Source organism: Bos taurus, chromosome 26 (assembly GCF_002263795.3).
Source record: "Bos taurus isolate L1 Dominette 01449 registration number 42190680 breed Hereford chromosome 26, ARS-UCD2.0, whole genome shotgun sequence".
Taxonomy (NCBI): Eukaryota; Metazoa; Chordata; class Mammalia; order Artiodactyla; family Bovidae; genus Bos; species Bos taurus.
In genome coordinates this window covers 37,276,576-37,289,839 of record NC_037353.1, presented here as the reverse complement: position 1 = coordinate 37,289,839, position 13,264 = coordinate 37,276,576, and the positions used below count along the sequence as shown (strand labels likewise).

General features: G+C 38.9%; 1 protein-coding gene across 4 annotated transcripts in view; it reads left to right on the top strand.

Moving 5' to 3' along the window:
• The window catches only part of SHTN1 (shootin 1), a 109,370-nt gene that overhangs the window by 90,353 nt on the left and 5,753 nt on the right, over nt 1-13,264 (top strand). For 2 of the 4 annotated variants that reach the window (XM_003587898.6, XM_059882076.1), the window contains one exon: nt 601-793. The exons of 1 other annotated variant lie outside the window; for it this stretch is intronic. In XM_003587898.6, coding sequence (XP_003587946.2) covers nt 601-793 — 193 coding nt within the window. Of the gene's footprint in view, nt 1-600; nt 794-13,264 lie in introns of those variants that run through there. One more of the 4 variants, XM_059882077.1, reaches the window with a different exon arrangement.

Here is a 13,264-nt window from a genome sequence, read left to right as displayed (position 1 = left end):
CTGATCCTATCTAAAAAGAGTAGAAAAGTCCAAAAGGTAAACAGCCAAACTCTTTGCCACTTAATTTTTATAATCCTGTGTCTGTAAATCCACTTACTTCTCAATCACATTAAAATGAAAATGTTCATAAAAGCTGTTTACTGCTCAGGAAGCCTTCATGAGCCTTTTAAAAACAGCTTTTTGACATCATTCCATTTTCTCTTTAAAATCAGAGCTGAGTTTGGGGAAGAATTAACTCTTGAGAGGCCAAATGATTCAAGTAGGGCTGCCAGAAAGCCATACTCTGTGAGAAGTAAAGACTTGACAATTCCAGTGTTACCAAGGACTCTGGTCAGCTGAGGGAACCCTGGCCTGGGGTCTTATAGTTGCTTAAAGGTCTGTACACAGTTTCTCAGCATGGTCCTGCCACCCTGAAAAGCAGTGGTGCCAGCCAAGCAGAGTAGATTTCTAATAGGAAGATTTTCCAGCATGCTCTTGAAATTTTAGCAAGTCTTGGCCTCTTCTCTTCCTGCGGGGATTTTCAGCTAATCTGTTTTTCAGTTCCATATTAATAAGCATCGAACAGAATTATTAAACTTGAGGTATGTGTTTGGTTTTAAGGTCCAACTGGAATATTAGCCACCTCAGAGTCCAAATCCATGCCCGTGTTGGGTTCTGTATCCAGTGTAACAAAAACAGCCTTGAACAAGAAAACTCTGGAGGCAGAATTCAACAGCCCGCCCCCCCCAACACCTGAGCCAGGTGAAGGGTCGTGTAAATGGGAAGGATGCTCAAGTTCCAAGGTTACATTTCAGTAAGTAATGATGCTCTTTACTAAGTAGTATGTAGAAGAAATCTGTGATGACTAACTTGTGTGCTACTTTGCTTTGTTTCTCTTTTAGAGAGCTTTTGATTTGGTTAGCCAATAGATACTCTTCTTCCTCTGTTTGATGAGCCAACTTTTGATTCTAGGCTCCTAGCTTTAGAGGTCTAATGCTGATGCAAAGCAAATGTGTATAAAGAGAAGTCCATCCCTAACTGGTTTGGTAATCTGATTCTTCTTCTACACAAAGAATTGACTTCGATGATCCTTATTCAGCATCAGAAGACATTTAATCATTCTTTCAAGATTAAATACTTAGATCATTCCTCTTAATGGTTCATGAGTGGCCAGAGAAGATATTAGATCTTTGAGAAGATACTAGGTCTTCAAACTTACTTTGAAGGGTACGTTTTTACAACCTTATTTTCTGATTCTCAATTAAAGATGTGCCTTAATATTGCTGTGTCCTGAGATTGAAGACATGCTATGTAAAGAGTTACCTGGCTTGAAAGTGGCACTTTGATTGTTAAAGAGTTAATCCTGCTATTGAATGTGCTTTAGACAGTTCTGGTGGAGGATCAATTTGTTTTATAACAATGGCAAGCTCTTTTTGAAATTAGTCTAGTTTTGCTTTAGTTCTCTTGCCAGGATGTCAGCTGGTTTGTCACACAAAGAAAAGGAAGAGGTGAGACAAATCAGATCAGCGAATATTGTAATCACGGTTAATTAAACCTCTGATTTCCTGTTCTATCAGGAAAGAAAGAACTCCCCCTTTTTTTTGTAACTCTACCTGTCTTAGTTTTAAGGTGAAGCCTGGACAAATGAAGTTGAAATTCAGTTTAGATCTATTTTTGCCAACGGGTATTTTCTTCCAGTCTTGTATTTCTCTTATTGGTACTATTAACTTTTCCCCCCCTTCTTTTGGAATGAATGACCTTCTTCGCTGATTTACAGTTTTATCTAATTTCATTGTGTTTAAAAGTACATTTTCTCCTGCAGTCATGCATTTCCTTCTTTTGACGGGAGTCATTTGAACAGTTCTAACAGAAAGATGATCTATATTCATTCTTCATCTTTCCTATTACATTTGTTTAGCACCTAATTTGACATCAGCAGTCTGGCTACATTTGAACCAATATCCAGACACAAAAGCAATTTGGCTGAGACAAGTTAGTTTCTGAGAAATGCTTCAGTGTGTATGTGTGTGTATAGATTTTTTTTTTCCTTTACCATTTTACACAGATAATCTTAATCAGAAAATACTGCAACTCCTTCCTCCTTTTGTCTGCCTTTTATTCTCCAAAAGTAAGTGGAAATTACATTTCCAAGAAAGGAAATGAAATAATTGCAGGCCCAAGGTCTGCAAAATGTGTGCTGAATTGACAGTGAAAAGGATCCATGTGTTGACAGACACAGTTGTTAGACACCATAAAGGCCTATGTGAAGCTCAATTTATTTCTCATCTTGCTTGATCAATGACTGCTTAAGAGACACGTTTCAATTTAATTTATCTACTTAAAGCACTAATACAAATACTCTGTGCTGCTGTATTAACTTTTAAACTTTGTAACCTAACGCTTGATTATTCAGTTCTTGACATGCTTTCTCTGAAATAGCCAACGCCATGCATTTTCATATTGACAGCCATTTAGCAAAGAAGAATGGCTTTCTGAAAAATGTGTTTCTTAAGTACAATCATCCAAATCAATCCAAGTATCTTGTGTATGTCCATGGTAATTATTCACTTCCCAAACAGATGCACTTCAAATCATTTGTGTTTAAACCTAGCTTTTTAATGAGTAAAAGAAGTTTAACTTAGTGTAGTTGGATGCGAGCTTGAAAAGTTAAAAAACCCATGTGATTTCTCAGGATCTCCTGAAAGTGGTTTAGCTACCGGGAATGAGAAGGGTTATTTCCGGGATTATTTCTGGCTGGCTTTGACCGATAGGTTCACTTTGTTATATAGGTTTACTCTGTTATACTAGCCATAAGGTAGAGGCAACAACACTGTCTTACCTCATGGATCTGAATTGTCACTTTGAAGTGAGATCAGCTTCCCTGGTGGCTCAGCTATAAAGAATCCACCTGCAATTCAGGGCATGCCGGAGAAGCAGGTTCAGTCCCTGGTCAGGAAGATCAGGAGGAGGAAATGGCAATCCACTCCAGTATTCTTGCCTGGACAGAGGAGCCTGGCAGGCTGCAGTCCATGGGGTCACAGAAGAGTCAGACACGACTTAGCAACTAAAAAACAAAAAGACAGTGGCACCATTATCTTGAGCTGTGGCAGCACCACCATACTGTATTTCAGGTGAGTGGCTTTATTGTCTCTTGACAGGTAATCAAGGTCAAGGTCCAGTGTTAGTCGCTCAGCAGTGTCAAGGTCAACGGAGGATACCAATCACAGTAGCCTCTAATACATAACATTATTTTTTGTGCACATGTGTGCACGTGTACACACATACACACGAGTCCCTGCCACTCTTATGCTTCCTTCCGAGCCCCACTTTGGCCTCTCTGCCCTAGTGTCATTCCTTCTACCCTAGTTCTTTGCTTTTCCTTCCCTTTGTCTGGGATGCCCTTCCTCCAGTCGCTACACTATGTCACCTCCATCATTTCTTTGCTCACATGTCAACTTTTCAAAGTGAGACCTATGCTAACCACCTATTTAAAACTATAACTCAACTCCTGTAAACTGCAGTTCTTATTTGCAGTTTAAAACCCTTATCCTACTCCATTTTCCCCATGACTGTTACCTTTAACATACTATATACTTTGTGTGTGTGTGTATATATATATATATATATATATATATATATATGCTTGTTTTTTTCTCTTCCCCTCCTAGAATATAAACTCCATGAGGATAGGAAATTTTTTGTTACTCATATATTTCAAACACCTGGAGAAATTCCTGCCTTATGGTAGGCTCTCAGGAAATACTTACTGACTAAATGAATGAATAAATACACTTTTTTATTAGTGAAACAGAATATCAACTCTGTTGATATCAACAGAATATCAGTTAACCTACATTACCCCATTATTCAACAGTCACACATATACAGATATATGTGTACCCAAATATTAGATATTTTGGATTCTTTGGTTGCTTATTTGGTTTTTTAAACTTTTTAAAAATGCCTCGGAGTCATTTACGTTGAGCTCAGTTTTTCATGTCTTTTGCATCTTTGGGCTTCCCTGGTGGCTCAGAGGTTAAAGCGTCTGCCTGGAATGCGGGAGACCTGGGTTCGATCCCTGGGTTGGGAAGATCCCCTGGAGAAGGAAATGGCAACCCACTCTAGTACTCTTGCCTTGAGAATCCCATGGAGGGATGAGCCTGGTAGGCTACAGTCCATGGGGTTGCAAAGAGTCGGACACGACTGAGTTACTTCACTTTTACTTCTTTGCATCTTTGTAGCTATACAAGGTAGAGTGACCAGAGACTGCAGAATGCCCAGTTGTAAAAGAATGTTTCACCTGTGCTCATTTGATTGGCCTCAAGCGGACAGGAAAGTTTGCTAACTACTAAGAAACCTTGTAAAGTGAAGGAAGAAACATAGATGTTTTCTGTGTAAGATCTTCACTTATCCAGAAAATTAAATAGCATCAAGCTCTTCCCAGAAAGTTTATTTTCCTTTTAATAAATCCCTAAAATTATCTGTGTGTGTTCCAAATAACTGAGTAAGTCCTGTTTGGTAAATTGTAGAGACAGAGATACATGGGTTTATTTCTTAGGGACTTAGGAAATGGCAGGAGACACCTCTGATACTTCGTTGTAAGAATTAATTAACATTCTTGTCACCAGCCTGTGCAAGCAAGGTTTTTTGTTTTTCTGAAGAAAAATGAAAAAGAAGATAATCAGGACTTGGAGAAATCTAATTGTTTCTATTTCTCCCTTAATAATAGCTTTAGGAATATCTGTGTCCTCTTAATTATTTCTAATAAGTATATGTGTGTGTGCCAAGTCGCTTCAGTCGTGTCCAGCTCTTTGTCACGCTGTGGACTGTAGCCCTCTAGGCTCCTCTGTCCATGAGATTCTCCAGGCAAGAATACTGGAATGGGTTGCCATGTCCTCTTCCAGGGAATCTCCTCAACCCAGGGATCAAACCCGAAATGTGTCCTGCATTGGCAGGCAGGTTCTTTACCACTAGCACCACCTGGGAAGCCCAATAAGTATGTACCATCTGGTAATAATATCTTAAATCTAACAGTGAATTTGAATTTCATTAATTCTGATTAGTAATTGTTCAGGTAGGAATTATGTTTATAATCTCCCTTTATACTATGAGAGGTAAGGAGCTGGCCAAGCAAATGAAGAGTATAAGCTTTATTTTTGCTCTCATGCTCTCTGCAGCTGATCCAGAGTAAACTGACCGTGTTAAAATAGAGTAAGACTCATTGATTCAAGCTAATCAATGGCCATGTTGGTCAATATAAAATAGGGGAAATTCCAAATTACAAAATTTTAAAAAGATAACTTTGATTACTTTTTGATAGCCACAGTACCTGGAAATAAACTGAGTGTTGCACAGGGTCAAATGCACAAGAATGAGTTGTATTTTCATCAGTAGAAGCCTGTAGAGTGGGCAAGGAGTAACAGGGAAGCACAGTGTGGTCAGGTTTATAAACCAGTGTTTTCCCACATATGCTCAGGGTGGCACGTAGCTTCGAATTATTTCCAGAATGCCAGCTCTACAATGATATCTTGGGTTTGCTAGCTATATTATCTTTATGGCCTCAGGCAAGTTATTTAACCAGTAACTGGTTCCTCACGTGGATGATGAGGGTAACTTTGTAGGGTTGTCATGTAAATTACGGAGAAGGCAGTGGCACCCCACTCCAGTACTCTTGCCTGGAAAATCCCATGGACGGAGGAGCCTGGTGGGCTGCAGTTCATGGGGTCGCTACAAGTCAGACACGACTGAGCAACTTCCCTTTCACTTTTCACTCTCATGCATTGGAGGAGGAAATGGCAACCCACTCCAGAATTCTTGCCTGGAGAATCCCAGGGACGGGGGAGCCTGGTGGGCTGCCATCTCTGGGGTCGCACAGAGTTGGACACAACTGAAGCGACTTAGCAGCAGCAGCAGCAGCAGGATGTAAATTCAATAATAATGAAAAGTATTTCAACACATTCCTTTTCTATCTTAATTATAATGCTGGGCCATTACTGGACGATCAGAGACAAAAGTTAGAGTTGAAAGCTTAGATACTGCACACCTGGGTTATTGACTGGTCCAGGTTTCCTTGGGAAAATCATGTAACTTTTATTCTGTTTTGTTTTTGTTTTTCTTGTTTAAAATGGAGGCAAATAGTTGAGGTACTCTCTAGATTCTCTTTCAGATCTAGAACCCCAGTGAGTGAGTGTTAGTCGCTCAGTCATGTTTGATTCTTCACGACCCCATGGACTGTATGTAGCCCACCAGGCTCCTCTGTCCGTGGAATTCTCCAGGCAAGAATACTGGAGTGGGTAGCCATTCCCTTCTCTAGGGGATCTTCCAGACCCAGGGATTGAGCCTGCATTGCAGCCAGATTCTTTACCATCTTAGTCACCAGGGAAGCCCAATAATCCCTCACACATGTGGTTGCTTGATGAAAATGTTCACAGTTAAGAAAAGAAAAGAGTTAAGCACATATTTTCTACTCCTAATATGTCTCTAAACATAGATTTACAGAAAAACACAAACCTAGAAATGTAAAATAATTTCTTGAAAATTTTTAATTTTCAAACTCTATCAGGGGAACTTACAAATCCAAATGGAAATGATTGTTATCCTTCAGGGCCAGGATACTCATTCCAGCTCTGTCACTATTGCTCCAGATGCTTTTAGACCTACTTGGATTAGAGATACCTGACCACAGAGGAAGTAAATTGGAAGGTCTTTCCTATCCATTTGATTTGGAGTGGAAAAAGCAGATGAGAAGTAGAGTGCTTTAGAGCCACTCAGCGAGTCCTGTGAGAGAATTAGTGTCAGTGTTCATTTTGGTCAAGAAACTATATGATCCATTTTAACCACCACTGTATGTTCAACATGTTCCCAAATGACTTGCCTTTTGCACACTGACTCAATATTTGGAAATAGCCATCAGTTTGCCACCATTACAAATGCATTTAAAAAAAATGTGACTCAGACCCATGACATCCAACCACATGTACAGAAAAGTACTGTGTAATACAGGAAAATCAAAGCATGTTTCTTTAACTCTAGTTAGGTTGACTGGTTCCACATTTACATAATCTGGGGCATTGATTAAAGGGTAGGTAGGAAATTAATATTTCAGTAGCAAACATAAATTGAGCAATAAGTAAGAAAATGCAGTACAATACCTAAGTATGGGTAAAGTTGTCTTCCATTGTATCCTGTGAGACACATTAGCTCTATTATCAACAGAATGGCAAAGCCTGATGTTCTTGATTGACATAAGTGAAGTGAATTGGGAAAACATTTGGGAATGAAAGCTTATAACCTTCCATTGTATATGGTTCACCTGTTTTTAAGTTAATGTTTTCTGTTACTCTTCATCAATATATATTAATATGTATCCATATTATAGCAACATTCACCTGAGAGGAAATGTGCTTAAATTGCTGTAGGCAAGATGTCTGATGGACTTTTCCAGGTAGTACTAGTGGTAAAGAACCCACCTGCCAGTGCAGGAGACATAGGAGACGTGGGTTCAATCCCTGTGTGGGGAAGATCCCCTGGAGGAGGGCATGATAAGCCACTCCAGTATTCTTGCCTGGAGAATCCCATAGACAGAGGATCCTGGTGGGCTACAGTCCACAGGGTTGGAGAGAGTCGGACACAACTGAAGCAACTTAGAGCAGCGTAAGATATCCAATGGAGGCTGTGAGTAATGGCGCCAGTTTCCAATTTGGAGGTTCCGAGTTTTGGAATTTGCTTCTGTAATGTTTTGTTGTTGTTACTAATGTTTCACTAATATTTATTCTTTGATTCTCCCCAAAGGTACAGATTGGACATTATCTCCATTTTACAGATGAGAAAACTGAGTTTTAGTGGCATAAATAATTTGCCCAAAATTCTATTCCCACTCAATAGTTGGTCAGATTTTATTTGAACCTTTTTCACTCTAACTTTAAAGCCCATGCTTTTGAATGACAGCATATTCATTGAGTGTATTCAGAGCTCTAGGAATGGAAGCGAAGAAAATGACTATAAGGTTTCCCCTATAGGAACCAGTGTAGTTCATTTGGCCTATGTTTCTCACATCCTGCTCCTCTGACCCTGCCTACTCTTAGATGGTGTAATCTCTTTTATCTTTCCTATTCCTAAGACTAACCTAAATGATTAAAATATCTTTTGCCATGGGAAGAAAATGTTACCCAGTAAAACCAAGAATTCTGAAAAGCAGAGTCCATCTAAATTAGCAAGAAGACTTGAAAGAGTAGCTGGAAAGGAATTTGGAAAGAAATTGTTTTAATGTTGTCAAATGTCCAGTAAAGGAGCATGCTTCACAAGTAAACTTTGGAAATTAATACATTAGAATCCCACCCTTAGTTCCTTTAGTCTTTGGCATAAATTTCATTTGTTGTTGTTTAGTCCCTGAGTTGTGTCCAAGTCTTTTCTGACCCCATGAACTGTAACCCACCAGGTTCCTCTGACCATGGGATTTTCTGGGCAAGAATACTGGAGTAGATTACCATTTCCTCCTCCAGGGGATCTTCCTGACCCAGAGATTGAACCTGCATCTCCTGCACTGGCAGGAGGATTCTTTAGCACTGAGCCATTAGGGAAGCCCAAGTTTCATTTATGAATTTTTTAATTTATTGACATTTCAAGCATGCTTAAGATTAGTTCATTCCCAGAAGTCAAGTACCTTGAACGTATCTGACTGTAACCATTGGATTAGAAAGATGTTTTACTAAATGATAATGTGATAATATAAAGATGAATCACTGTGAATACTGTTTTTTCAAAACATACATTCTACAGCCCCAAATAAATTTCATTGTTGTAGCCACTTCATGCTGTACCTCTGTCAGTCAACTCCACCTTTGGTCAGTTCCCCGTTAGCTCCTTTGAGTTTGGGCTGTAGTGTCCATTTGTCGTCATATTTTGGGACATCTCTTACTTATAGAAAGATGGGTAGTTATAAAGAAAGGCAGGACAAATGGGCCGGCAGCATGGAGAAGGAAGTAAGCAGATCTTACGAGAGTTCTGCAGCACAGTCAGGCAGAGGCCCAGGGGTTTCTTGTGTTTTCACCATCTTGCCTTTCTGTCTCTGAACAGCCTCATCTTAGAAGTGGCCTTACTTGTCTGTACTGAGCTTTATTCATCTATGTTCACTTTTTCTATTAATTACTTTTAGAAAGGTGAATATCCTCCTGACAGTTACAATTAAACAAAGTGGTCAACCTCATGGATGATTTTTCATTTCATCCAGTTTATTTCTAAAACCTTGTTTCACAGGGGAGAACCCAGTTTCTGTTGTAATTGGTGTGATTTGCAGTAATCTTGTAGCTATATCCTCATCTCTTGGCCATTCTTAAAGATGCTTTTAAGCCACAATTGCCAGAGACCTTCCAGTTAACACTTCTCTAATTCATCATGCTTCTCTTCAGTCCCAGATCTCCCCCAAACCCTAAGCTTTATCAGGCTTTTTAAAATTTCCTTTTTAACCATCAGACAGGCGGCTAGCTTACGTTTTTTGTTTGGGAGGTCAAAACAGGTCACATTGTGCCCCATAGAAGAATTAAAAAAAAAAAAAAAAAGAACCAATGTAGCAATTACAGGACTTCAATTTCAATAGAAAAATGACCATTTCCAGTGAAGCCATTTTTATTTCAATTTGCGTTTAATTTCTAGATCTATGGTATCTCTAAATACATGTGACTTTTGGCCCCACACAGATTTATTTTTGTGAGAGTTCATCTTGTTTGAGCCATTAACAGTTGACTACCGAAGTATAGTTGATAAAAGATAAATTTTAGATGTCTGATGGTTAGTATAATCAGTCAAATGTTTCTATGAAAGAAAAAGAAAATCTAATTGCCATTTCTGGGTTTGAATTAAAAGATCGATTGACTTTTAAGTAGTCTCTCTTCAGGTTTTTCCCCATTATTTCCAGTGTGAAATGGATGTAGAAAAATGAAATTGCTCTTTTGCATTAGAGCTGTAGAATTTCAGCTTTTGAAATATGTTGCCAAGTAGAAATTAAGATCCTCAACTTATTTTTAGGGAAGCTTGGCCTAAAATTGTCTCAAATCTCACCTGGAAGTTAACTTGGTTGGTCATACAGCTATTTCTTTCGAGTCAACATTTTGTTCAGATAGAATAGAGCCAAGTTCTTTTAGTCCTTGTGGTGGACAGTGTGTGTGTGTGTGTGTTTTTCCTGTTACTCCCATCCCCCTCCCCCACCTCTTTTCTTTCCTTTTGTGTGTGTGTGCGTGTGGGTGTGTGCGTGTGTTTGCTTGTGTGGTGCAGAGCAGAGAAAGGAGGGCACCTTCCGTGTACTTAGTAAACGTTTGTTTCTGAGAAGAGATGACTAGCTAGCAGAATGAACTGCATGGCCGTTGCTGCTTAATCTGATGCTCTTATACAATTAAAGGATTTGCTGTGCTCTCCACTGTAATCTTAGTACCCCTGAATTGTGTACGGACACTGCAGGAAACAGCTCTGCTCAGCTAAGCACTACGACAAAGGTTCTCCATGTGTGCCTGCACATGGACAATTAAGTTTTAACAACAAAATTAGCAGAACAACTGGATGTTCTGGAAGTGGAGATTGCCTCACTCAGCCCCCTCCGTAGGAGTTTTCCTGTGGGCTGCCCAGAAGACCGGCCTGTCGGTTTTGTCTCACAGGTGTTCCGAGTTGCTCCACAGACAGCAAATGCTTCCAGATTAATTGTTGAGGCTCTGTTATACCCAGTGTTAAAATTCTGTTGAGTAAATCTCAGAATAACTGTTAAAAATACAGCTGAGCAATTCTCAGTTCTCTCAAAGAATGAATTGCCTTGTAACATTTGCCTCCCGTTGCCAACACGTATGATTTTTAGAAACTTAGCATAAAATATATCATTTCGGCATGGAGAACCAAATTGCTTTTGGTGCTTTGTCATTTATTTTAAACATCTTTCAGTAGTCTCTGCAGTATTTGTGTTTCCTTTTATTTTTCTATAGTGGAGTAGTGGAGACTTAAAATTTATTCAAATAGAAGTTCTGGCTAAAAGTTAAGTGTAGTTTCAGATATGAGGATAAATTGATTTAACTTCTGAAACCTGATAAATGCTTTTCATCTGAAATATATTTTGTCATATAACTATATGAATTCTTCACAACTTACCATCTTAAAAGAGAGTTTAAAGTATTTAATATAGTAAATTTAAAGAAAAGTCTCTTAAAATTTAAAAATATTTTTCTGAAAATTATGAATGAAAATACAAACATTTTGTGCATGACAGCTTTCTTGAGGTGCCCGTGTTATAGATGGTGATTCTGGTGGAAGACTTTATGTCCCTTAAAATTTCTTTTTTAGATAGCATTCACATTTCATAGCTGAGATCTCAGTGAATTTTCCACGGTGACTTAAGTTGTACAAAATTACAAAAATCTTTATAAGTAGCCCCCAAAAGTATCATACACATTTAAAAAAAGAATCTTTGCCTGAGCTACAATCAGTCTTAGCTCATGCTTTATCTTTGATTTTGCTGGTGAGAAAGGTCCAGTTTCCTGGCCTCCCTGGGCCAGTGTATATGCTGCAGTTACTCCACCAAAGAAACTGTGGCTCAACGTGGACACACAAGTCTTTGCCCAGCCATTGTTAACCTCTGTTAAAAAGGGATTCTTGTTAATCCTGACGGCAAATCAGCATCCAGAAGGTGATGTCAGATTTTCATCCGTGCGTGGCGGTATTCTGCTGCTTAACAGTATTTATTTTTCATAATTTAAAACTATATCTATTTTCCCCTCAAACAGAAGCTGACCCAAATTGGCCAACTAATTTATTCTTTGAGCTTAATGCAGTTTCAAAAAGTACACAAAGCCAAAGAGAATTAGTTTCATTCTACCTTCATGATATTTAAAAGTAGTAGAATGAGCAATAATATAGAAAGTTTCATCTCTTGTTTGAAACTCGATTTGGGGAAATTTTGAACACGTGTGTTAAAATGTCCTGAAAAACAGGACGTCTAAGGGAAACAGAACTAGCTGTGGTTGCACTGCTCTTCACTGCTGCAGCAACTCTGTAAAGGGCTTGGGGATGGGCCGGGGGGCGGGGGGCGGGCAGCGAGACTTCTTATTTTTACACAAGGGAAAATATAAAACGGACTTCCTTTTTGGAGTTTTCCCAAGAAACTACTTTATAAAGACACATTTAAATCTTTCCGTTTTCTGTCCTTGAAGGTGGTAAATATGATTGCGGCTTTATCCATTTTTGTTGTAAATGAAGCAGAGTTCAGACCGTCCGGCTGTGCGTCATCTGTTGGATGGCTGCCACCGACTAATGCAGGCATCCCACTGGGAGACCAGAGAAGAACTATACTTTGATTCACCAGATTGTGTTAAATAGTCCAGCTGTTGCGATTTGAAAGATAGTTACCTCAGAAGTGAAATAGAAATGAACTTGGCATTTATGCCTCAAACCGTTTTTATACTGTTTGGCAATCAGCTTTTCAGAGGTAGCATTTTATAAAATAACTCTCGCCGCTTAAAAGTTTCGTTCACTGTAATGTTCAAAATGTCCCACCTTTATATTATCAGTAAAATTAAGCTTGAGTGATATGCAAAATTTGCATGAAATAAGCATTTTCCCCCCTTCATTTCATGAGCTTTGATTGTATTCAATTGAGCTCAGAACCATGTCTATTAGGGCTCTTTGAGGGCATTAGTTAATTTGAATTGAAGCTGAAATGTTAGCTAGAATGTTGTTGAATATAATTGGAACGTGGAAAGTTGATTTTGAATGAAATTTCATTGAATGCAAACAATGATGTGCTTTTTTAAGAATTAGAAAGCTGCACTTTCATCTCTTGTAACACAGTCTGAGAAATCACTGAGTCCCTTTATTATAAAGTTCAATTTTGGGCATTACCGTTTGCAATTGTTCTGATTCTTCTGGTACCAGTACCAGCTGGAGTCAGGTTTTCCCTTTTACTAGCAAGTGGCCCCATCTGCCCCAGCCTCACCTTCTGGCCCTCTTGCAGGCAGAGAAAAGTAACTGCTTTCTGAAAGGGCAACCAAGTAGTGTTGAGTTGGCCAAAAAGTTCATTTGGGTTTTTCTGTAAGATGTTATGGGAAAACCCAAATGACTTTTTTGGCCTGCCCCAGTACTTGGGCATTAGGCTTCATAGAGTGGCATAGATTAGTATATTTTCTCCTAGCTTTTATTTTGCTTTTTGGTTTTTCTTTTTGTCTTGGAATAGCACTTAACAAATGATTGAAAATGACTCACAAAAACACCTATTTGAATGGATCAAAAAATCACTGCTACTCTGTTGTGGTAA